The 27098-nt window shown below is 43.4% G+C and overlaps 1 protein-coding gene across 2 annotated transcripts in view; it reads left to right on the forward strand.

Annotated features, from left to right (window-relative positions):
• Positions 1-8575: 8575 nt before the first annotated feature.
• SHISA4 (shisa family member 4) overlaps positions 8576-27098 on the forward strand; it is a 52165-nt gene continuing 33642 nt past the window's right edge. The window contains exon 1 of one of the 2 annotated variants that reach the window (XM_044287178.1): positions 8576-8750. In XM_044287178.1, the coding sequence (XP_044143113.1) occupies positions 8693-8750 (58 nt within the window). In that variant the 5' untranslated portion in view covers positions 8576-8692. The remainder of the gene's footprint in view (positions 8751-27098) is intronic. The other variant, XM_044287177.1, reaches the window with a different exon arrangement.

The following is a 27098-nucleotide window of genomic DNA, read 5'->3' on the forward strand; positions in this document are numbered from 1 at the left end:
TTACTATATGTATAGTCAGGTCCATAAATATTTGGACATTAACACAATTCTAACATTTTTGGCTCCAACACCACCACAATGGATTTGAAATGAAACAAACAAAATGTGCTTTAACTGCAGACTGTCAGCTTTAATTTGAGGGTATTTATATCCAAATCAGGTGTTCATCTGATTTGGATGTAAATACCCTCTAATTTGAGGGTATTTACATCCAAATCAGGTGAACACCTGATTTGGATGTAAATACCCTCAAATTAAAGCTGACAGTCTGCAGTTAAAGCACATTTTGTATGTTTCATTTCAAATCCATTGGTGTAGGAATTACAACAGTTTGTATATGTGCCTCCCGCTTGTTAAGGGACCAAAATTAATCGGACAGAATAATCAGAAATCAAACTTTCACTTTTAAATACTTGGTTGCAAATCCTTTGCAGTCAATTGCAGCTTGAAGTCTGGAACACATAGACATCACCAGATGCTGGGTTTCATCCCTGGTGATGCTCTGCCAGGCGTCTGCTGCAACGGTCTTCAGTTCCTGCTTGTTCTTGGCGCATTTTCCCTTCCGTTTTGTCTTTAGCAAGTGAAATGCATGCTTAATTGGATTCAGGTCAATGACTTGGTCATTGCATAGCATTCCACTTCTTTCCCTTAAACTCTTTTGGTTGCTTTTGCAGTATGCTTTGGGTCATTGTCCATCTGCACTCTAGTGCCATGCAATGAGTTCTGAAGCATTTGGCTGAATATGAGCAGGGATAATAGTAAGTGCAATGAGATTCCTGGGCGCCGCTCTCCATGTCTGTATACTTAGTTCACCATGTCAGGATTGGTGAAAGGTCCTCTTTAAATGTGCATGGGAGACTAACACAGCCATGCTAAGACCCACTATAGCGGCCACTTGTACTTCTAGATCTCTATTCGTCTGGCTAACGCAACTAGAAGAGCACCTGGCAGCAGGGACCCCAAGGGAAGAAATACTAGCTTCAATTCCCATGTTAAAGTAAGCTTCAAGTTTTCTATCCGATACCTCGGCAGACCTATTAAGACTCCCAGCCAGATCCTCGGCCCTCTCAAATGCCACACGAAGAGCTATATGGCTCAGGTCATGGTCTGGAGACGCAAGTTCAAAGAGTCGCCTATGCTCAATTCCATGTGAGGGGGATAGATTGTTTGGTTCAGTCCATGAAGATATATTGGATAAAGCATCAGATAAGAATAAAGGATTTCCTTCTGAGGCAAGATTCTACCAACAGCGCCGTTCCTTTCGAAGTCGAAGGCTAGACCGGATCAGAAGAGAAAGGAGGGTTCTGGAAATGGCAACCTTCTAGAGGAAGGGGGAAAGGATTCTAAATTCAACCCTGAATCAACTACAAAACCTGCCCAATGATGCCGGGCTTCAGGTAGGAGGCAGACTTAGAATGTTTTCCTCGGTCTGGAAAAAATGTCAACCTCTCCATAGGTAAAAAAAAATACTATAAGCATGGGGTACAAGCTTGAATTTAACACCCCTCCGCTGGATTACTTCACTTTCAACAGACCATTACGCCGAATAGAAAAAAGGCAGGCTCTAGAATCGGAGATATTATCTCTCTCGCAAAAACGGGTGATAGTTCCAAGGGAGCAAGAAGGAAGCGGGTTTTATTCGCCCATCTTCCTAATCAAGAAACCAAACAAGACCTTCAGATTAATAATCAATCTAAAGAAACTAAACAGTTACATGGCCATCAAGAAATCCAGAATGGAGACAATCAGATCTACAGTAAACCACCTGTCTCACGACTGTTACATGGTAAGGATGGATCATTTAGACACATACTACCATGTTCCCATACACAGAGGATATCAAAGATTTCTCAGAATCACAATATTTCTAAAAGGTCAAAGATGTCACTTTCAGTTCCAGGCACTACCCTTCGGGCTGTCGTCAGCCCCAGAATATTTTCAAAGATCATGGCTGAAGTAACCAGGTTTTTACATCTCCAGGGGATAGTAATTGTCCCGTATTTTGACGATCTGTTGATAGCAGCCCCATGCCTTCGAGATTTTCAGATACAGCTAAAGATCGTCCAGGCGAAAATGGTGGAACTAGCCTTGTTAATAAATATACAGAAATCAGATCTAGTCCCCAGCCAACAAAAGACATTTTTAGGAATCCTTCTAGACTCCCACAGCCTTATGTCTTTTCTCCGTCAGGAGAAACATATTTCCTTGTGTCAGAAGATCTCACTATTCTGCGAGTCCAGAAGAGTGTCAGAGACATCATGACACTATTGGGTCATCTGACATCCACAACACCACACAAGGATCCTACAGAGCTTTCTCTTAGAGTCCTGGCACTGAAATCAGGACTCTTTTAGACAGACGAGTAAAAAAATCCATTAAAGGTAAAACTGTCTCTTCTGGTGGAAGATAAGAAAGAATCTTCAAAGAGGAGTCTTTTGCCGACCAACAGATCAGTTTGTCATAACAACCGATGCCAGCAGCCAAGGTTGGGGAGGTCACACAGAAGATCAGATGGTACATGGCACTTGGAGTTCAGAGATGGCCTCAGCTACTTCAAATATAAGAGAATTGATGGCGGTTTTCAAAGTGCTTCTGTATCTACATCTATCAATAAGGTCCCATCACATAAAGATACTATCCGACAATGCCACCACAGTGGCCTACCTAAATCGGCAAGGAGTGACCAGAAGCAAAAAACTGCAGGATCTGACAGAAAAGATTTTCTGTTGGCCAGAATAAAAATCTGAAATCATTTAGTAGCCATCCATCTAAAGGGCGAGGAGAACATAGTAGCAGATTAACTCAGCAGAGAGAATCTAAGAGTGGGAGAGTGGTCTTTAGACCCTAATATGGTCAAAGAAATGGGGGATTCCGAAGGTGGATCTTTTTGCAAGTCGGAAAAACGGCTACTTATTCTGTTCCCTCTCCAACCGGGAGCAGCCACTAATGGTGGATGCCTTGTCAGGCCCATGGCCAAAAGCTCTCCTTTGTGCATTTCCTCCTTACAATCTGATTCCAAGAGTATTGATAAAGGCGATGGAGGAAGAGGTGCAAATGATACTAATTGGCCAAAGAGGTCTTGGTTTCCTTTCCTGTTCAATTTGGCAGCGGGACAATTCTGGACTCTCCTAACATATCCAGGCCTACTACAGCAGGGTCCGGTGTTCTATCCAAATGTGGCAAGATTGCACCGAACAGCCTGGAGAGTGAGCAAGCTCGATTAAAGCAGAGAGGTCTGTCTGAGGCTGTAATCTCCACACTCTTGTTCAGCAAAAAGGAGACAACTTCCAGGATCTATACAAGGTCTTTTTTGATTTTGCAGGAGACAGTTTGTACCACAGTCAAGGTCCCAATATTCTGCTGATACTGGACTTTCTACAAGCAGGCTTCAATAAGGGACTCAAACCAAGCACCCTTAGGGTACAGGTATCGGCATTGAGCAACCTGTTTAGCGGTAAGACTTGCAGACTTGCCGTTAATAAAACTGTTTATAAGAGGCGCATCTAGACTATGCCCATTTTATACATTCCATTGTTCCACCCTGGGAGATAAGTCGGGTTGGAGGTCTTAATGGATGCACCTTTTGAACCTCTAGATGAGATCTTACTTAATCCCTAACTCAAAAAAAAGCCACCTTTTTACTAGCAACATCAGCCAGAAGAGTAGGAGAAATCCAAGCCTTCTCTTGTAGAGCATAAAACAAAAAGAGGTTGTGGCGCTCACCAGGCTTATTTCACACGGGAAGCACAGTTTGCACTGGAAACCAAGCGCCGATATACAGACTATGGCGAAAGAAAATTTGTGCAGACCTCCAGCTTCCATACAGTGACAGACTTTATTCTCTATGTTGCAGTAAAAACGACAGTGCATTCACACCTACGCGTTCCGGATCGATTATTCCTGATCCTTCCTCATGACAAAAGTGAATAGCTACACTATGTAGACACAGCTATTGATTACCAGGTGAGCACAATTTACATAACACACGTCCAACTTTCGTTCAATGACACATTTTAGTATTGTGAAAAAAGACTAAAAAGTAATTTTAAAAAATGCAATTCATATAAGAACTTCATAATTTACATACGAGCAAAGAATTGGTAATGTAGGATTAAATCTTGCTTGCGGTTTATTCCTTGTGGAACAGAGGTACCCATAGAAAAAAATCCCCAAAACCTCCATGTTTAGCAACTTGCGTTTATAATCCCCTCCCCTGGTGGTGGGGGGGGGGGGGGGGGGGTTTAACCCTTTCCAGGCCTTGTACCTGGAAATCTGTTGTATTGCTCTGATGAACTGCAGCATAATGGAGACTAACTGCTGATACATTCCTGGTTCTGGTAAGGAGTATGTCTGACAGGTGTCTGCGGATGTTTCATCGACAGCAGGAAGTATCTCTTCCATCCTTTTGTAAAAATCCATCATCTGAGCTTGAGAGGAAATATTATAATTTGGACGTCAGAAGATGCCTACTAATTTACCCAAGTATCTCCAAAGAATCATCTCTCTGATCATCTCCTTCTTCAATATCAAGGCCAGCATAAGGGATCAGCAGCAAGCAAAAGTACCATCGCCAGATGGATAAGAGGCACCATCGAGTTTTATCATCAAAATAACCTGACTCCCCCCTAAAGGGATAAAAACTCATTCTACCAGAGCTGTCTCTGCCTCGGTAGAACAAATTTGTAGAGCAGCTACATGGGCAAGTCCAAATACCTAGGCATTATAAGTTGGATGTTCTTCAAAATCATGATTTATCATATGGCAGAAAAGTATTGTCTGCAGTAGTCCCTGTCAATCCTCCTGGAGCGCAGTTGTGAAGGCGCCGGGGAAACGGGTTTATAAGGCTACTTTCACACTCGTGTTTGGTGCGGATCCGTCATGAATCTGCACAAATGCATCCGTTCAGATAATACAACCGTCTGCATCTGTTCAGAATGGATCAGTTTGTATTATCTTTAACATGGCCAAAACGCATCCATCTTGAACACCATTGAAAGTCAATGGGGGACAGATCCATTTTCTACTTTGCCATATTGTGTCAGTGAAAACGGATTCACCCCCATTGACTTACATTGTGTGTCAGGACGGATCAGTTTGGTTCAGTTTTGTCAGACGGACACCAAAACCGTTCGCCTCCAATGTGCAATGGAGACTGAACTGAGCCAAACTGATGCATTCTAAGCGGAGCACTATCCATTCAAAATGCATTAAGGGCAAAACTGATCAGTTTTGGACCGCTTGTGAGATCCCAGAACGGATGTCACAAATGGAAACTAAAACTGCCAGTGTGAAAATAGCCTTACTCTTACCGGTAATTGTTTTCTCAACAAGCCTCCACAACAGTACTGGATTTCCCTACTCATGTTATTATATTTATTTGGGGATGTATTATGTTATTGTACTGTTGAATATTCCAATCCAATACAGTGCATTACTAAACGAGTCCTATCTCATTAACTGAAGCAGGTAAAGGGAGGGGGCCTTTTAAACTTGAGCTTCTACGTTGTTTCCTGTCCTGGGGAGGCGGGGACACCCTCCTGGAGTGCCGTTGTGGAGGCTATTGGAAAAAACAGTTATTGATAAGGGTAACTTACCCTTTTTTATTGTCTTTTAGGCTACTTTCACACTAGCGTTCGTCGGTCCGCTCGTGAGCTCCGTTTGAAGGAGCTCACGAGCGGACCCGAACGCCTCCGTCCAGCCCTGATGCAGTCTGAATGGAGCGGATCCGCTCAGACTGCATCAGTCTGGCGGCGTTCAGCCTCCGCTCCGCTCGCCTCCGCACGGCCAGGCGGACAGCTGAACGCTGCAAGCAGCATTCAGCTGTCCGCCTGGCCGTGCGGAGGCGAGCGGATCCGTTCAGACTTACATTGTAAGTCAATGGGAACGGATCCGCTTGAAGATGACACCATATGGCTCAATCTTCAAGCGGATCCGTCCCCCATTGACTTTACATTGAAAGTCTGAACGGATCCGCTCAGGCATCTTGCGCACTTAGAAATTTTTCTAAGTTATTAATGCAGACGGATCCGTACTGAACGGAGCCTCCGTCTGCATTAATATGATCGGATCCGTTCAGAACGGATCCGATCAAGCGCTAGTGTGAAAGTAGCCTTAGCCCCATTATTTGTAAAGAATTGCTAATTTCTTATATTGGCCTGCCACCTGCAGCTTCAATACCCTGGGTCTCTTCAGAGACCCAGCGCATTGAAATCAATTACAGGCATCATCATTGGCCGGTAATTGATTTCTTGTTTTTTTTTTTTACAGAAAAGTATGTGCCCCTGTAATGTTATGTCACCTATAGAATTGTATGGGTGGAAAAAAGACACCATGCAAAAGTGTCATAACAAATACCAACACACAACACGTGTTTTTGTTTGAAGCTGCAACATAACAATGGAGGTCTATGGGAGAAAAATGCCACTTAAAAATCAGCTCAAGGGTGAAAAAAATGTCTGTGTCCCACTTTTAATATTTACCACAGACTACCGTACAAGATCTAGAGCTGGTGTTTTTCTTACCTATAAAACACAAAAGCAGCAAAAAAAATTGCAGAAAAAGATTGTGTGACACCAGCGAAAAGGTACAGCCACATACAAGCAGAATTATGTGTAGAAAATCTGCAGTTCTGACAGTAGCAGCCTTGTGGATGTAGCGAGCCTCCTTATCTCAGAGCGCCTGCGCTGAATCAACACAGGCGCGCGATTTTTGAAATGCTGACAGGGCCAGAGGAGGGGGCGGTTTTCTGCGGCGACTACCAGCAAGTAGACGCCCTACTTGCTGGTAGAAAGGTAATTAGCATATCATAAAAGTACTTTTTTTTTGTTGCAAAATCTACTGAATGAAAATTATTAATAACATAAGGTATAGCAATATCGCAGGATAGGGATTATAAGTACATTAAAAAAAATAAAAAATACAGTTTAGTGGGGTGACAGAAGCCCTTTACCTCTCCTTAATCCACTTGTTTGCGCAGCTGGCATCTCTTCTGTCTTCTTTTGTGAGGAATAGGACCTTTGATGACGTCACTACGTTCATCACCTGGTCTGTTACATGATCCAGCACCATGGATGGAGAGCAGGCCAAGCTATATACTCACACTAATTAAAATCAGCCTATGGGGCAGACAGGCTGGTCAGGAGTGCAGGACTGAGGTGTCAGCCACCCCTCTAGTACAAACTGCAAAGAAAAAGGGGGTCAGTCAGCACATCCCAAAGCGCAGGGGCACGTTGCTATGTCTGAGAACAACACTGTGAAACAGAACATGCAATGCAACAGCTCACTGCAAACCAAATAAAGTACAAAAATGCATAATAATTGCTAGGGCTATACTTATAAATTAGATCCTCGGGTAATCCACAATAATTGGTGTCATCTGGAAAAACAGATCCGGTATTATTATTATTTTTTGCATTTTTAAAGGTATGCGCATGCGCAGACTGGAAAGCCGGATCAGTTTTGCCGGAACACTTACAGGGAATCTGTCACCAGAATCGTCACCATTAAACTAAAACTATTGTCTTGCGGCACTTACTACCTCCTTTCCAGATGTGCTTTTCTTTCCTAGCTGCTTGGTTTCTATTGCGATAAAATCCACTTTATTTGTTATGCAAATGAGCTAGTAAAGCGCCCAGAGGGGCGTTATTTTTGTTCAAAGGCGCCCAGGAACACCCCCATTGAGTGCCCAGGCCCGCCCTCCAGCAGAGCCCAAGCACGCCTCTCCTTGACTCCTGCTCTACGCCCCCAGCAGCGCCATTGTTCCTGGGTGCCTCTGGGCACCTTACTAGCTCATTTGCATAAGGAATAAAGTGGATTTTATCGAGATAGAAACCAAGCAGCAAGGAAAGAAAAGCACATCTGGAAAGGAGGTAGTAAGTGCTACAAGACAATCGTTTTAGTTTAATGGTGATGATCCTGGTGACGGATTCCCTTTAACTATGTATCTGGCACTAATACACTTCAATATCAGGATTTTTGGCCGGAGCGGAAACTGCAGCATGGTGTGGTACTACTATTTTCTCCGGCCAAAAAAACGGAAGAGGGACTGAACTGATGCATCCTGAACGGATTACTCTCCATTCAGAATGCATTAGGATAAAACTGATCAGCTCTTTTCCAGTATTGAGTCCCTAGGACGGAACTCAATGCCGGAAAAGAATAACGCTAGTGCGAAAGTACTCTAAGTCCATGTGCACATCTGTATCCAGCAGGAACCTGCTCTGCACATTCTGGAAAAACGGAAAGACAAAATACCTCTGCGCCAGCGGCGTCCGCCATATGCCGGATCTGGAGATTCTGGTATTCTGCTCCGATATTGCAACTGAATACCAAAATCCAGACGGAAAGCCGCACCTACCCTCATCTCCTATGGCAAATCCGCAGAAATGTGTGAACCGCTCACCAGGGTGCATTCACAGCTCTATTTTTGGAACCCCCTCCCCAAAAAAAAAGTATAGAGAGAATATCTTAACAAAATATCTGTGTCCGAGGCAGGGCCATTTCGGGCTGACACTCCGGCATGCCTCCTCCGGCATATCAGGCAGGCTCCCACATGAATACATCCTCACAAAATGGGGCGGAATTGCAGAGAGAGGTCACGTGACTGCGCGATACATCATCAAGTACACCACAAGCGTATCCAATCCGGACCTGAAGAAGGCCCGCAAATACCTCGTCTTGTGGCAGAGAGAAGATGGCTGCGCCGCTCCTGGGAGCCGCCTGGATTGTGCTTTCTGCCGTGGCACCCTTCGGTGAGCCTGTATTTATGTATCTGGGCACTGTGTGTGTATAGACGTCAGTAGTAATTGTAGAATGGTGGAGTGAAAGCCCCGGGGCTCCGTGTGGCACACACCCTTTCCTTCAGGAACTGCAGTGTCTGTCGGAGACGGGTCTCCAGGAGGGGAATAATTCTATATGGAGCCGACTATCTGTGTATAATCCTCAACATCCTATTCTTGTAAGGACCACCTTCAAAAGGTTCTTATCTCCCAGATCCTGCAACATGGGACTAAACACTGTAGTTATAGAAAGTGCTGTTGTCACATACCAGCAGCTGGGGTGACTGCTGCAGCCAACCGTGGGCCACAGCAGTGCTTCTGGTAAATATGGCTGCACAGTGGTCACCAGCAGTGGCGTGCCATAATGTGCCCCCTCCATAGTAGAAATCCCCATTTTGCCCCCTTCACAGTAATAATACCCACAGTGCCCCCTTCATTGTATTAATGCCTTCTGTGCCCCCCCTCCATAGTAGTAATGCCCTCTGTGCCCCCCCCCCCCCATAGTAGTAATGCCCTCTGTGCACCCAGCTTTTTGAAGAGAGGGCAGCGCTCATATGAGAGCCGCTTTCTCTGTTCTTCACCTGCTCGCCGTAGCATTTGCAGTGATGAGCAGGTAAACAGAGCAGAGAAGGTAGCGGTCGTACGGGAAAAAAAAGCAGATAACCCCTTTAAAGACATACTTGGAAAACAGAACATACAGGGTAATACAGCGCCACGTACCTCTTACGTCCAGTGACTTCTCTGATGTAGATATTCTCTTTCCTCTTCTTCTCCTGTTAGACCAGACCACCATGGTGACTTCTTTGAGCCACGCCTCACAATGTTAGAGTCTGCATGTAAGGGCTCTTTCACACTTGCATTGTCCGGATCCGTTGTGTACTCCATTTGCCGGAATTACACGCCGGATCCGGAAAAACGCAAGTGAACTGAAAGCATTTGAAGACGGATCAGTCTTCAAAATGCGTTCAGTGTTACTATGGCAGCCAGGACGCTATTAAAGTCCTGGTTGCCATAGTAGTAGTGGGGAGCGGGGGGGCAGTATACTTACCGTCCATGCCCGTGGGGCGCCCTGACGTCACTCTGGAGCGCCCCGGGAGCCGCACGGATGGTAAGTATACTGCTCCCCCGCTCCCCACTACACTTTACCATGGCAAACTGGACTTTAGCGTTCTGGCAGCTATGGTAACCATTCAGAAAAAGCTAAACGTCGGATCCGGCAATGCGCCGAAACGACGTTTAGCTTAAGGCCGGATCCGGATTAATGCCTTTTAATGGGCATTAATTCCGGATCCGGCCTTGCGGCAAGTGTTCAGGATTTTTGGCCGGAGCAAAAAGCGCAGCATGCTGCGGCATTTTCTCCGGCCAAAAAACGTTCCGGTCCGGAACTGAAGACATCCTGATGCATCCTGAACGGATTTCACTCCATTCAGAAAGCATTGGGATAATCCTGATCAGATTCTTCCGGCATAGAGCCCCGACGACGGAACTCTATGCCGGAAGACAATAACGCAGGTGTGAAAGAGCCCTAAGACATGCAGATTCTGCGGTGGAGTTGTCTGTTGTGTCAAGAGTTTTGTACCACAAGTGTGAATTCACTCACAGCAGATTTGTAAACATGTCAGTATTGGCCAAAAATCCATGGGAGAGATTTCTCAAAACTGGTGTAAATGAAACACTGGGTTTATGAATGTTTTACACCATAAAATGGCATAGGGGATGATACATTTCCTGCATTGGATTTCTTCATATCGGTTGATTAATATGTAAGCAATCTGCTTTTTCACGAATGGTTGCTGGGAGATAAGACCCCTTTACACAGGCCTATGCATTGGCAATGATTGGAAACAAACTGTTCATTCCCAATCATTGCCTGATCTTTTAGCAGAGATGATAGTTGCATTTATGTGCAGTCATCTCCTCTGTATTGGGATGAGTGGTCAGTATGTAATCACTAACGGATTACCATTTTGCCTGTTTGCCAGGTGATAAGTGGCACCTTCAGACATGGCAATTATCAGTAACGACCATTCGTATGAGCACTCATCTTGAAAATTGCCCCAATCCTCACCTGCTGATGACTGACCGTCTTCTACCTAGTTTTCTCGCTTTCTCTGTAGGAGATAACTGCCAATCACCAGCAGGTGGGCAGGAGATTAGGAATAACCAGGACTCTTCTCAGGTAGACTGGACTCTTTTCAAGGCCTGGGCTGCAATGATTATGATCCTGGTTCTCGGCAACCACTTTTAGCTGATGTGACACACCGCTGAAATCAACATTTCTGTCACTATTTTATGCTGCCCTCAGTGAGGTCACCATAACGTTGATGACCGGTTCCCTTCAAGTTTAGATGTGTCAGATTAGTCTGAGGTTTTCGTTGCAAATTCTATACTGAAAATCCGCTACAAGTTACAATACCTGTGAATGTGCACATGTAGCAGAAAGTATTCCATACGTCCCCACCGGCAAGTGCTTCATCCTCTCTTTCAGCTCCTGTATGGTTCATTGTGCTGGCAGCAAAATGGATACCACAAGCATTACTTTACTTTTTTTGTTTTAAATAATCAGAAAATGTTGTAAAATAGACAAAAAACACTACTTGTCTCTTCTGTCCTGTGTTCCAGTGCAGACGTTTTAGCAGTCTGGTCTTTCCTTACAAGTGGGTGAGTGCAGACTCGGTGACCCAGATTTGCTAATGTGTCTGCGTCTGTCAAAAAAAGTGATGCAAATTGTTAAAAATTGTAGCTCCTAATGTTTCTAAACAATTTTTGCAGACTTGCTTGGAAACGGGGTGGGTGTTATTAGCATGGGGGCCTAAGATGTGCCATCTTGTGGCACAATTCCGGCATAGAAGTCTATGTAACTCATTTACACGGACCAATGTTTCAGGCAATTATCAGGAACAAACCAAAGCTCGATCATCAGCTGCATTTATATGCAACAGAACCAATGGTTGGTATAGAGTTGGTCTTATTGTCCAGTACAGAACTTGTCTGAGCTCCATCAGCGAAAAACTGACCATATTTGCTTCAGTATTTTCTGCAAATCTGTTAAACGGACAAGAAAAATGAAACGTAACCAGCTCTGGAAAGTTTGCCTGTAGTCCAGACTGCTGCAGTAAGCAGTTAGGCAGATATCCGGCAGTCACCAAAGGGTCTCCTTGTTTAGTCGGTGACCCAGTCTGTACAGGAGCAGAGCTCAGAAGCAGACAGGAAGTTAAGCCAGGGGGCGGGGCCTAATGCTTCTTTCCCTTTAACAGACTTCGGGGACTGTGAAAGAGTATGGAAGCTGCAAAACTGCTGCTGTACGGAGGCAGCATTAACATCCAAGTGTTTGACCGAATAGACTTTGGATCAATGATGGAAGGCTCGATTTGCTCAACACTAATGGAGACAGAGCTCCGCAGTGCAGAGAAGTGATGATAGACCTTCAAGGACCTAAGGCTACTTTCATACTGGCGTTTTGGCTTTCCATTTGAGATCCGTTCATGGCTCTCACAAGCGGTCCAAAACAGATCAGTTTTGCACTAATGCATTCTGAATGGATAAGGATCTGCTCAGAATGCATCAGTTTGCCTCCGTTCCACAACCATTCTGCTTTGGAGCGTTTGCAGCGTTTTTGTGTCCGTCTGACGAAACAACAAAGCCATAGTTTTCTATGACACAATCTGGCACAATAGAAAACGGATCTATCCTCCACTCAAGACTGATCCATCTTGGCTATGTTAAAGATGATACAAACGGATCCATTCTGAACGGATGCAGACGGTTCTATTATCTGAACAGATCCATCTGTGCAGATCCATGACGGATCCGCACCAAACACAAGTGTGAAAGTACCCTTAGTGATGTCACTGTGTGTGCGCACACCATGAGCTTAGTGTTTCCTGTGTCGAATATTATCCCTCTCCATGTAATGACCTCTGATGCCTCGTAACAACAGTCTGAACATACTAGGAGTTGTAGTTCTCTCCTCTTATTTCCCTCTCCTTATAGTGTCCACTGTTGCTCCGTAATAACAGCCTTAGGCTACTTTCACACTGGCGTTTGCATTATTAGTGCGGATCCCGTCTGTGCAGATACAAGACGGATCTGCGTAAAACGCGAGTGTGAAAGTAGCCTAACACGCTGACAGGTGGGGAAGGTTTCTATCAGACATTTTCTCTCACTGACTGTTGCTACAAACCCCTGTCTGGGATATATTTGAGAGGGAACGAGGTTTATCTGGTAGATTTAGTACACTGAAGTTTCTATTACAGCTCCACGTGGTGCTAACCAAATCTGTTTGTACTACCGGTAACTAGGAGATTCCTTGCAACAAAATGGCCACTTTTGCTGTGTGTGACAAGAAGACTAAACCCAGCCCCCTCCTCCTAAAATTCCTGCCTTGCATGCACCAGCATGAGACAGGGGAGAAGGAGACATGGCTGCAGCCTGAGACAACAATGCACTGCCTTTATATTGCATTTTTCATGTTCTTTTTTTTTTTTTATATCTGACATAACAAGAGCAAATAACAACAGACATCTAAGGAGATTGTTACGTTTTGTTGGTGTGTATTTTACCTGTATTCTCCTTTACGTTTTCTACGTGGATGTAGTCTGTTTCTGATGCATTTTTCACGCGCATGAATGAAAACTGCAGGATAACACTCAACATCTCCTAGCAACCAGCATTCAAAAATGGACAGTCCTGTGTGGTTCAGGTTTTTTTTTTGTTTTGTCTTTGTTTTCAATAACCCATTGACTTGAAGTGACCAGTCTTGCAAGAAAAACGGATAAACATGCTGTGATTTCTTTCCCGAACGGAAATATGGTCATTGAAAAACAATGCATATTTTTGCATACATGTGCATATACCCATTGAAATGAATTGAGTCAAGGTTCAGTCCGGCTGCTGTCTTAGCAAAACGCATCCGGATGGAAATTAGCCTTGGGTCTCTAACCTCTGTGTTTAGCTTTCCGTTCTTCTGATCCATCAGAAAAATGACTGATCCATCTTATTTTGGCAGATCATATTTTTTACATTTTGCATGAAGGACTTTTTTTCCCTTCAAAAATAGCTGATGTCTGACAAAAGTGTCACCACCTCATTCAAACTGAACACAGCTGATGCTCAAAATAAGACGGATCAGTTACTTTTCATTTTTCAGTTCTTCTGACAGATGAGAAGAACGGAAAGCTCAACGCAGATGTGAACTCAGAGGTGTATAGCCCAGCACCAAGTTATTATTCAGCCTGAGCCTTTGCGATAAATCTGCACCAACTATAGGATTAGTAAATATAGACCAGTGTGACACATTTTATTCATCACGCTGTCCCCACTAGGACTCGATAAGTTCCCTCCCAGTATGTCTTTGATATTCCACACAGAAGTTGCCTCCCCTCATCTCCACAGGGCTACCACACCATTTTACTGCCCCAGCGTATAGTTACATGTTGCAAACAATTGTCGCTGTAATTGCAGTAAGTTGCTGTCTATATGATTCTGTAATAACTGAGGCAAAAAAAAAACATGATTTGACCTGTGTGAATAAACCATAGCTTGTTACAGTGTGGCGCCCCAGCTTGTAACCTGTTCCACACCCTCCTCCAGCAGCCAGACAACTTACAAGAACTTTGCAACTCCTAAGTGGTCCACCACAGCACGGGACATTTCTCAGAACCCTAAGTATCTTAAAACCTATCCCATGGCTGCATGTTGGAGTTTGTTTCCATCACAGATAGGCTTTGGTGGACTGGCTCCCTCCTGCTTTGACCTGACGACAACACACCATGCCAACCTTGACTACAAGTCCACTGCAAGCTGCTAACAAGCTCATCAGACCTGCCCCAACTCATATTCCCCAAAATATTTACACTTCTTACTACTGTATTATGTGGCTTAGGCGGGTGCTGAATCTCCCTGTATGAAGATTTACTAGAGTACTCCATGGGAAACGAATATGCAAAGATATATGGATATGGATGTATGGCCTAGCTATATGCCCTTGTCAATCTCAAGGCTTGTTGGAAATTCGTATCTTGCATCATAGGTGGCGCTGGTGAGAGAGTTCTCTTGGGATATACCTCTTTGCATATTCTTTTCCCATGGAGCATTGCCAGTAAGTCTCCAGTGCTTCCAGTAAATCTCCACACAGGACTGGTCTCTTTAAAGGGAGTCTGTCACCTCCATATGGCCATATACAGTGCTTACATGGCTCTGTAGCACACCTATACAGGATTGTAACGGTACCTTTGTCTTTGTCTTTAGACTTGTACCAGCAGGAAAAAACGAAGTTTAATTTATATGCAAATGAGCACTCGCAAGTGCCCAGGGGCAGCGTTCAGTGTGTAGGAGCCCAGGCTGCTCTGCCTTCTTTTCACTGTACTCCTCCCCAGCCTCTGCCTTTGCCTGCCCCCAAAAAGTCCAGACCTATCGATGAGGCAAGAGACTTGGAGGGCGGGCAAAGGCAGAGACTGGGGAGGAGTAAAGTGAAAAGAAGGCAGAGCAGCCTGGGCACCTACACACTGAACGCCGCCCCTGGGCACTTGCGAGCGCTCATTTGCATATGAATTAAACTTCGTTTTTCCTGCTGGTGCAAGTCTAAAGAAAAGAACAAAGGTACCATTACAATCCTGTATAGGTGTGCTACAGAGCCATGTAAGCGCTGTATATGGCCATATGGAGGTGACAGACTCCCTTTAAGGACATTCAGCACCCTGCCTAAGCTGCTTCCAAGGTATCTCGCTGAGCCAGCAAGAATACTACTCCTTACTGACGAGGGGTAAGAAACCCAAAACAGCTGTCTACAGGTGATGGTCTTGCTATATTTATTTTTCAAATCCCAAGGGTTGCTGAAAAGTAAAATCTTGACTCATGGGTAGAAACTTACAAAACATGACACTGGCTAGATGGTTCTCATTCTTGGGAGATACTTCTGCATACCCTATGATGTTAAAGGGAGTTTCTGACATTAATGACCTATTTTCATGATAGGTCATTGTTTGTTGGGGGGAGAGAACATCTGGGATCCCGCTGATAAGCTATTTGAGGAGGCCTCCTCGCGGCTTACCAAGCTTAGCGCTGTCCATTGGATAGTGGCTGTGCTTTGTAAAAGCTGAACAGCAGGGGGTCCACCTTAATCCACGTGCAGCCCAGCATCTCTTCTGTCTTCTTTCTTCAGGACTTGGGTAAAGGACCTGTGGTGACGTCACTGCGATCATCACATGGTCCATCACATGATCCATCACCATGGTGATGGATCATGTGATGAGCGCAGTGACGTCACCACAGGTCCTTTTCCTCACAGATGAAGGCAGAAGAGAAGCCGGGCTGCACGAACAAGTGGATTAAGGTGAGTTCAATTATTATTTATCTTAACACCTCCAGCACTATTGTACTATGCATTCTGTTTTAAGAATGCTATTATTTTCCCTTATAACCATGTTATAAGGGGAAAATAGTAAAATCTACAGAACACCTAACCTAAACCCGAACTTCTGTGAAAATTGGGTTTGGGTACCAAACATGCACAATTTTTTCCACACGCATGCAAAACGCATTACAATGTTTTGCACTCGCTCTGAAAAATCGTGCATGTTCCTGCAAAGCACCCACATCTTTTCCCGCAACCCCTGTGTGAAACCAGCCTAAAACTGCTGCCATTTACCTAATGAACGAGGAAACACTTGTTCATGGAGTGATTGTAATCAGATTGGGATCGGATGCATACCAAAAATGGGGCCTAAAGGGAATGAAGTTTTTATTTTACATATTTTTAAAGAATTTATGATATTTTTAATTTTCCATGACTATCTATATTTAACCACCCAACTATTCTGTCCGTGCTGGGGAAAAAGTATTTAACTGTCTGCCTGAGCTGGGCTTGGGCAATAGTAGAAGGGGGTGGGGGGGAGGACTGCTTTAGCTGCTGATATCTCCTGAATGGTAGCAGCTAGAAGAATGCAACTGGTCTTGTTTGAAAGCTGGCGTTGACCTCATTAGTCCAAGCTAAACTTGAGATATCACAGAAATTGAGTCAGGAATAATTGTGGGTAAAACCTGCTTTTACTTTCACTTGCAGCCGCATTCCCTGCACCCTACTTCTAACAGATATCCTCCTATGAACTGAAGATATTGCTGTTATTCTTGTATTGTTTAAAAGCTTGCAATGCCCAAACCAGAGATATGAGCAGCTAAAGCAGCCGCCACCCCGCATGTCATTCTGGAGGAGAATGAGGGCGCAGTTGCAGAGCTGACAGACTGCAGGGGGAAAGGAAAAATGGTAAAAAAAATATATGGCATTATAGTCACTGTATGGACCCACATAATGAAAGTCGTAAATAAAGTGAAATCCATGAATAAATTCCACAAAATGTAAAATTTGCAGTTTTTATTTTTCCACCTAAAAAGAAAATAAGTTATTTAGTAAGGCAGAGGACTGTGATGTGAACATATAAGTCATGGCTTTCCTATAAATTTGGAGGCCACTATACCAGTATAAAGCCAATCAAGTGTCATATGTATCGCACGGCCGTCCAGTAATGACCAAGGACCTGATTGTGACTAGCTAATTGTCACGGGTATAAGCAGTGCAGACAGAAAACTGTACAATGGGTAGGTAGTATACAGAGACCGAGGTATGGGAGCATATTAGTAAGTGTCCAGCTCTAGCTGAGGTAAGTCCAGCTCAAAGGGCACTGACATCAATGTAAAGTGGTCTCTCTGGGAATAGAAGTTACATGGGAACTGTGACTGACCCAAGACGCCAACCAACCCAAACCCTAACTATCTGCCCCATTTAGCTAAAACTCCCACATATATAGCGTCTAGGCAAAAGTTTTGATGCGTTTCATCACTAAGAATCATCAGGAGCGGCTTTCAGTGCACGTGGTGAATAAGAAAAGCGCTGTCACACTGATGGTGTGCGGCAGCGTGTCCGGCGCTAGGATGGCCGTGAAGCGGTCTCCTAGAATGTGTGTGTGTGTGTGTGTGTGTGTGTGTGTATGTATGTATGTATGTATATATGTGTGTGTGTGTGTGTGTGTATATATATATATATATATATATATATATATATATATATATATATAGACACCCCCCCCCCCGGAAGGCAAGGCAGACGTGCGGCCAATGAGAGCCCAGGGAGGTGGAACCCTCTGCTCGTTAACTCCCCGGCGTACCAGCAACCGCACATAAGTTGCCCGCCCTCCTCTCTATAAATAAATTGAGGAGGGAGAACGTTAGACAGAGGATCCCTAGCAAGGACAAAATATCAATTAAGGAACGGGACAAGGCAAGTTAAAATGACCAAAGAAGATTACTCATAACATGTAACGTAATGTAATGTAACACTGTGTCAACACAATAAGACAAAATGTTGAAACATACACTTCCGCACATAAAGAAAAAACAGGCCAGTTGAAAGCGTGACTGTACACAAAGTGGTTTGTTAGTCAATAAAACACGCATAGGAAATATGGTAATTTAATCTTAGGGGACGGACAGTGCCCAACCTAAATGTCCACTGGACCTCTTTTTGGAGGACCCGTTGGTCAAAGTCGCCTCCCCTCGGCGACAGTCTCAATTTCCTGAAACAGAATAGATTGAACATCACCGGAATGATGTATATTGATGTGACATGCGATTGGTGTATCCGCCTTCTTCCTAACATCATTCAGATGCTCACCAAATCTGCGGCGGAATCCCCGGGTGGATTTGGCGATGTACTGTAACTTGCTAATACAAATGCCCAAATAGACCAGGCCAGAGGATCTGCAGTTCAAAATCCTTCAACATCAGATCCTTTGTGAAGTGGTTGTGCTGGTGACGATAAGGCTACTTTCACACTAGCATTTTGGCTTTCCGTTTCTGAGATCCGTTCAGGGCTCTCACAAGCGGTCCAAAACTGATCAATTTTGCCCTAATGCATTCTGCATGGAAAAGGATCCGCTCAGAATGCATCAGTTTGCCTCCGTTCAGTCACCATTCCGCTCTTGATGCGGACACCAAAACGCTGCCTGCCTGACGAAGCGGAGCCAAATTGATCCGTCCTGACACACAGTGTAAGTCAATGGAGATGGATCTGTTTTCTGGCGCAATAGAAAAAGGATCCGTCCCCCATTGACTTTCAATAGTGTTCATGACTGATCCGTCATGGCTATAGAAGACCTAATACAACCGGATCCGTTCATGACGGATGCATGCAGTTGTATTATTGTTTCCTGAGAGCACACCATAGCAGTCAAGACACATTTTGCGGTACTGTAAATGTCCCAGCACTACAATGTTACCCCCTTTATTTGCTGCTTTCAGTATTATAGAGGTGACTTTGTCAAGCGATAACGGACCCTCTAATTCATCTTTTGTTATATCGTTGCTGCATTTGAATCCCTTTAATTGTGACAAACCATCAATGACCAATTTAAAAAAGATATCCTTCGGGGTGGTATCATTAATAGAAGGGTTCAAATGAAAACTTTTTTTATTTTTATATATGGACGTGACAGGTCCTTCCCTCGTGGTCTTTCATCATCAGCTTACCAACATTCGCTTGCATGCACACACGAGTCCCATCTCAACCCCAGAAGAAGGAAAATGGAGGATAAACAGATTTGCTTGATAGAAACGTTTGATGCGGCCAATGAGCTGGTCCAAAATATCCTTCGTAAACACTTGGGTATTTTAAAAATGGATACCAACACTTAGTGGTGGATCGTCCAGCCATTATTTATGGCCAGGGTCATAATATGAAGGATCGGATAGTTCACAGCTTCTTCCAGACTCCGCGTCCAAATACTTGGCTGGGTAACTCGACACAGGGGACTTTTCGCTGCAGTGGTTGTGTTGCATGTGACTCCATCAAGCCGGGACGTACCATAACCAGCACAACCACTTCAAAATCCTTCAACATCAGATGCTTTGTGAACTGCAGATCCTCTGGCCTGGTCTATTTGGGCACTTGTATTAGTGGTTTACAGTACGTCGCCAAATCCACACAGGAATTTCTCTGCAGATTTGGTGAGCATCTGAATGATGTTAGGAAGAAGGCGGATACACCAATCGCATGCCACATCAATATACATCATTCCGGTGATGTTCAATCTATTCTGTTTCAGGAAATTGACTGTCGCCGAGGGGAGGCGACTTTGACCAACGGGTCCTCCAAAAAGAGGTCCAGTGGACATTTAGGTTGGGCACTGTCCGTCCCCTAAGATTAAATTACCATATTTCCTATGCGTGTTTTATTGACTAACAAACCACTTTGTGTACAGTCACGCTTTCAATTGGCCTGTTTTTTCTTTATGTGCGGAAGTGTATGTTTCAACATTTTGTCTTATTGTTTTGACACAGTGTTACATTATTTCATATTTATCCGGAACACTATTGTCTGCCATCAGCCTACTGGTACTCTTTACGCTTTTTATTTTTATTGATTTGATGTTATGAGTAATCTTCTTTGGTCATTTTAACTTGCCTTGTCCCGTTCCTTAATTGATACTTTGTCCTTGCTAGGGATCTGTCTATCTTTCTCCCTCCTCCTTTATTTAGAGGGCGGGCAACTTATGTGCGGTTGCTGGTATGCCGGGTAGTTAACAGCAGAGGGTTCCACCTCCCTGGGCTCCCATGGCCGCACGTCTGCCTTGCCTTCCGGGGGTGTCTCTCTTCCCCTATATATACACCGGCATTCTAGGAGACCGCTTCACGGCCATCCTAGCGCCGGACACGCTGCCGCACACCATCAGTGTGACAGCGCTTTTCTTATTCACCACATGCACTGAAAGCCGCTCCTGATGATTCTTAGTGATGAAACGCATCAAACTTTTGCCTAGACGCTATATATGTGGGAGTTTTACCTAAATGGGGCAGATAGTTAGGGTTTGGGTTGGTTGGCGTCTTGGGTCAGTCAAGGTTCCCATGTAACTGCTATTCCCAGAGAGACCACTTTACATTGATAAGGAAAATGAGGATTGGTCACTCTTATATGGAAATACAGGATGTTTTATTTGACATTAATATTTAAAATAGATTAAATAAAAATAATAAAAAGTATACAGGTATAGTATAAAAATACAATGTAAAATCTTCTAACAATCGTTTAACACAATGTTATATGTTTGTTCCCTGTCAAAATGTCATATATTCTTTCTTGATATGCTCGATTGTGTGACCGAACAAAATTTAGATAGGTACTGGTAGTGTCAAAAACCTCTCTCTCTATGTCCTTCACCTGGACTAGTATTGTCCCAGGTGTGATAGATGATCTAGTTGGTTAGAGAGATAATATGGCACAGACAGTAACCATCTAATTGATGGCAAGAAAATGCCAAATAGATAAAAATGACATTACATCCAACATTCAGTTGTGCAAAAAAATTCTATTAGGCCACGTGAGTAGGCCAGTTCTTAGATCTTTTTCTTATATCTGCACAGGTCTATCTAGATATCTATATTAAGAATAGCCTTCCTACTTCATGTACACAGATAGTGGGTTGTGTCCGCTTTCCAGTTAGTGAATTGTCCTACTGTAGTAGCATACAGATATAATCTAACAGCAATCCTTTGCTTAGGTGGCCAAAGTGATTTACTTATGTCCAAAGTCTGTGTTATACAGCGCTCTGGCTGCCGCACATAAATACTGAAATGTATCCAGCTGATAGCTCCTATGGTAGGTTAGTGCACAGCTACAATGTAAATTATTCGCTTCAGTAGCCAAGGACAGTTCATTCACTTATTCAGTGACAAAGTATTCTTTATCGTTGTACCCACAACTGTGGGCTTACCTTCACTTGCGCCGTCGGGTACGTCGGGACTTGGATTCGAGCCCTTGCTTCGTTCGGTCTGCCGGCGTCCCGGCTATGGAGCCGCTCGCGTCCCGCGTGTCTCTCACAGATGATGTTGGTTCAATGTGAGGATCACAGACCTCTCTGTTGGCGCTGCTAAGTGACGTATTACAATCTTCTGTTACTGAATCCAGGAAATCCTTTTCTTTATAGTGCACTAGATGAAAAAAGGGGTATTTGTCCAAATGCTTGGCGCTGTATAACACAGACTTTGGACATAAGTAAATCACTTTGGCCACCTAAGCAAAGGATTGCTGTTAGATTATATCTGTATGCTACTACAGTGGGACAATTCACTAACTGAAAAGCGGACACAACCCACTATCTGTGTACATGAAGTAGGAAGGCTATTCTTAATATAGATATCTAGATAGACCTGTGCAGATATAAGAAAAAGATCTAAGAACTGGCCTACTCATGTGGTCTAATAGAATTTTTATTTGCACAATTGAATGTTGGATGTAATGTCATTTTTATCTATTTGGCATTTTCTTGCCATCAATTAGATGGTTACTGTCTGTGCCATATTATCTCTCTAACCAACTAGATCAGGGGTGTCAAACTCAAATTCATCGGGGGCCGCATCAGCAGTTTGGTCACCGTCAAAGGGCCGGTTGTATCGGACTTATGGGGGGGGGGGGAGATCTGTGGTGACACTTATGGGGGGGGATCTGTGGTGACACTTATGGGGGGGGGATCTGTGGTGACACTTATGGGGGGGGGATCTGTGGTGACACTTATGGGGGGGGGGATCTGTGGTGACACTTATGGGGGGGGGGGATCTGTGGTGACACTTATGGGGGGGGATCTGTGGGTACTTACAACTACAAGCGCTCGCCGAGACTGAGAGGAGGGAGGAGGCAGGAGGCAGGCCGGGAGGACAGGCGCTGGCAGCGTGAGTCATACGCCATGCGCCAACGCCGCCTGCTTCATTCATAAAGTGGGCGGTGCAGGCGCGTGACGTATGACTCACACTGCCAGCGCCCAGCCTGCCTCCTCCCTCCTCTCAGTCTCGGCGAGCGCTTGTAGTTTTATTATCACTTCCTGCAGGGGCCGCCTGCAGGAAGTGATAATAAAAGGTTAAGGCTGGCGGCCGGCGGCGGGCCACATGACAAGGTCTGGCGGGCCGGATCCGGCCCGCGGGCCTTGTGTTTGACACCCGTGAACTAGATCATCTATCACACCTGGGACTATACTAGTCCAGGTGAAGGACATAGAGAGAGAGGTTTTTGACACTACCAGTACCTATCTAAATTTTGTTCGGTCACACAATCGAGCATATCAAGAAAGAATATATGACATTTTGACAGGGAACAAACATATAACATTGTGTTAAACGATTGTTAGAAGATTTTACATTGTATTTTTATACTATACCTGTATACTTTTTATTATTTTTATTTCATCTATTTTAAATATTAATGTCAAATAAAACATCCTGTATTTCCATATGAGTGACCAATCCTCATTTTCCTTATATATATCCGAATTTTTGAGGGGTGACTCAAGTTTTGGATTGGAGCACCTACCCTGAAAGAATAGAGGTGAGCGGATCCCTTTTTTCTGTTAGTTACCACTTTACATTGATGTCAGTGCCCTTAGAGCTGGACTTACCTCAGCTAGAGCTGGACACTTACTAATATCCTCCCATACCTCGGTCTCTGTATACTACCTACCCATTGTACAGTTTTGTGTCTGCACGGCTTATACCCGTGCTAACTGGTTTTAACAGGCAGAGAAAAATTTTGGTGATACGTTTCTTTTAAATAATGGCAGTGTTATCAGCATGTGGATTCTGGGAAGAGTATGGAGAGCGCCTTAAACAGTGTGAGGAGTCTTACAAGCCAGGCAATGCTCCTCTGGAATTGTGTCAAGAGGGTATAACAAGCTCTGCCTCTAATACTACCAGATGTAAGGCAGCTATCCTATAAGTCCCAGAATTCCAGAGGACCGTTGGCCAGCCTATAAGACTCCTCATTCTGTTTAGACACTATCTATAAGGAGATAGAGTATCCCCCAAATCCTGACTTAGGCCCCTCACCTAGTTAAGCCAGAACTCTGGGCTCTGCTCTGACGAGGAGCCATCAGCCTGAAACAGCTGTCTGCAGATGAGATGCTGACTTATTTATTATCCAAGTCATGTCTCAAGGCCTATTTAAAAAGTAAAACATTGACTTAAAGGAGAGCTGCCTTTCATCTGGTGGCATTAGAGGCAGAGCTTGTTAAGAGCATACATAGCTTGTTTACAGCATGTGGAACTGTTATTCATGTTTAAATGATATGGCAGCATTATTGATGTGTGCATTATATAGTTAACTTATTTTGTGTACGGTATGTGGCAGTTTTTTGTTTTTTTACAGTGTATGGTGGAACAATTTAGATAAACAGTTTTATATATTGCAGTATAGTATTGTAATGCTAATATTTATGTGTACAGTGAATGGTTGCAATATTTATGTCTTTGCATGAGGCGTTTTTGGCTGTGCAATCAAAACACCATAAAAAAACATGGCATAATTGTAGATGCTTCTGCTATGTGGTTTTTGACCACACAGCTTATACAGATGAAGCAAATTGAAATCATCTGCCTTTGACGTCAAAAACGTCTCATGTAAATGCACCCTAATTAAACCCGTTTGCAGGAGATGATGTAAATACGGTTGTTTATAGGGAGCGATTATTTGCTTTATTATGGGTAGTAGGAACAGGACGTGCATTCTGCCGTGCACCATGTAACACATTTGTCTCAAATTTCTTCCAGCTAGCTTCATCATTTAGTAAGTGTGGGCCATAACATTCATTTTTTATTTATTTATTTTTTTAGTAAAATTTCCTTTAATGTTTCCTTTAACCCCTTAGGGACACAGCATTATTTCACCTTAAGGACTAGCCCATTTTTTTCCAAATCTGACCAGTGTCACTTTAAGTGGTGATAACTTTAAAATGCTTTGACTTATCCAGGCCATTCTGAGATTGTTTGTTTGTTTTTTCGTCACATATTGTACTTCATGACACTGGTAAAATTAAGTAAAAAAAAAACATTTTTAGTTATAAAAAAATAACAAATTTACCAAAAATTTGATAAAAATTGCTAATTTCCAAGTTTCAATTTCTCTACTTCTATAATACATAGTAATACCTCCAAAAATAGTTATTACTTTACATTCCCCATATGTCTACTTCATGTTTGGATCATTTTGGGAATTATATTTTATTTTTTGGGGATGTTACAAGGCTTAGAAGTTTAGAAGCAAATCTTGAAGTTTTTTCAGAAATTTTCAAAAACCCACTTTTTAGGGACCAGTTCAGGTCTGAAGACACTTTGTGAGTCTTACATAAAAGAAACCACCCAAAAACGACCCCATTCTAGAAACTACACCCCTCAAGGTATTCAAAACTGATTTTACAAATGTCGTTAACCCTTTAGGTGTTCCACAAGAGTTAATGGCAAATGGTGATAACATTTCTGAATTTAGATTTTTTTTGGGCAAATTTTCCATTTTAATCAATTTTTTCCAGTAACAAAACAAGGGTTAACAGCCAAATAAAATGCTATATTTTTTTTGCCCCGATTCTGTAGTTTGCAGAAACACCCCATATGTGGTCGTAAACTACTGTATGAGCACACAGTAGGGCGTAGAGGGAAAGGTGCGCCGTATGGTTTTTGGAAGGCAGATTTTGCTGGACTGGTTTTTTTAACACCATGTCCCATTTGAAGCACCCCTGATGCACCCCTAGAGTTGAAACTCCATAAAAGTGACCCATCTAAGAAACTGCACCCCTCAAGGTATTCAAAACTGATTTTACAAACTTTGTTAACCCTTTAGGGTGTTCCACAAGATGTAATGGAAAATAGAGATACAATTTCAAAATGTCACTTTTTGGGCAGATTCCCATTTTAATATTTTTTTCCAGTTACAAAGCAAGGGTTAACAGCCAAACAAAACTCAATATTTATGGCTCTGATTCTGTAGTTTACAGAAACATCCCATATGTGGTTGTAAACCGCTGTATGGGCACATGGCAGGGTGCAGAAGGAAAGGAATGCCATACAGTTTTGGAAGGCAGATTTTGCTGGAGGTTTTTTTTTTTTTTTTTTTACACAATGTCCCATTTGAAGCCCCCCTGATGCACCCCTAGAGTAGAAACTCCCCAAAAAAAGTGACCCCATTTTAGAAACTACAGGATAGGGTGGCAGTATTGTTGGTACTAGTTTAGGGTACATATGATTTTTGGTTGCTCTATATTACACTTTTTGTGAGGCAAGGTAACAAGAAATAGCTGTTTTGGCACCGTTTTTATTTTTTGTTATTTTCAGCATTCATCTGACAGGTTAGATCATGTAATATTTTCATAGAGCAGGTTGTCACAGACGCGGCGATACATAAATAAAAAAATAGTATACATATTTGGTATCGCCGCGTCCGTGACAACCTGCTCTATAAAAATATCACATGACCTAACCCCTCAGGTGAATACCGTAAAAAAAAAAAGCTATTTTACCTCTCCTGTCCTTATACTATAATCAGTGATAAGCACGGTGTTCTAGTGGTGATAGGTAATCAGTTCTCACCTCTCCTGTCCTTATACTATAAACAGTGATAAACAGGGTGTTTTAGTGGTGATAGGTAATCAGTTCTCACCTCTCCTGTCCTTATACTATAAACAGTGATAAACAGGGTGTTTTAGTGGTGATAGGTAATCAGTTCTCACTCTCCTTTTCCTTATACTATAAACAGTGATAAGCAGGGTGTTCTAGTGGTGATAGGTAATCAGTTCTCACCTCTCCTGTCCTTATACTATAAACAGTGATAAGCAGGGTGTTTTAGTGGTGATAGGTAATCAGTTCTCACCTCTCCTGTCCTTATACTATAAACAGTGATAAACAGGGTGTTCTAATGGTTATAATCAGTTCTCTCCTGTCCTTACACTATAAAGAGTGATGAGCAGGATGTTTTAGTAGTATTAGATAATCAGTTCTCACCTCTCCTGTCCTTATACTATAAACAGTGACAAGCAGGGTGTTTTAGTGGTGATAATCAGTTCTCTCCTGTCCTTATACTATAAAGTGATAAGCAGGATGTTTCAGTTCTCACCTCTCCTGTCCCTTATACTATAATCAGTGATAAGCAGGGTGTTGGTGATAGAAAATCGGTTCTCATCTCTCCTGTCCCTTATACTAGGTATCTTCATGCTGCTCCAAGGCCCTTAGTTACAATGCGTGAAACTATCCTGTACATGCTCAGTACTAAGGTTCTCCTCTAAAGACCAAAGGAGAAAGTTCACTACTGGTCATGCCTGCAGTCATCTCCGAACTCCTAGACAGAACAATACGACAGTCATAAAGATGTTGTCCGGGAATAAGTAACTTTTCACAAGTCACCCTCTTGTCTCTGCTATGGAAAGAATCAAACTAAGGGTACTTTCACACTAGCGGCAGGACCGATCCGACAGGCTGTTCACCCTGTCAGATCCGTCCTGCCGATATTTAGCCATGCCG

The sequence above is a fragment of the Bufo gargarizans genome, chromosome 3 (genome assembly GCF_014858855.1).
Source record: "Bufo gargarizans isolate SCDJY-AF-19 chromosome 3, ASM1485885v1, whole genome shotgun sequence".
Lineage (NCBI taxonomy): Eukaryota > Metazoa > Chordata > Amphibia > Anura > Bufonidae > Bufo > Bufo gargarizans.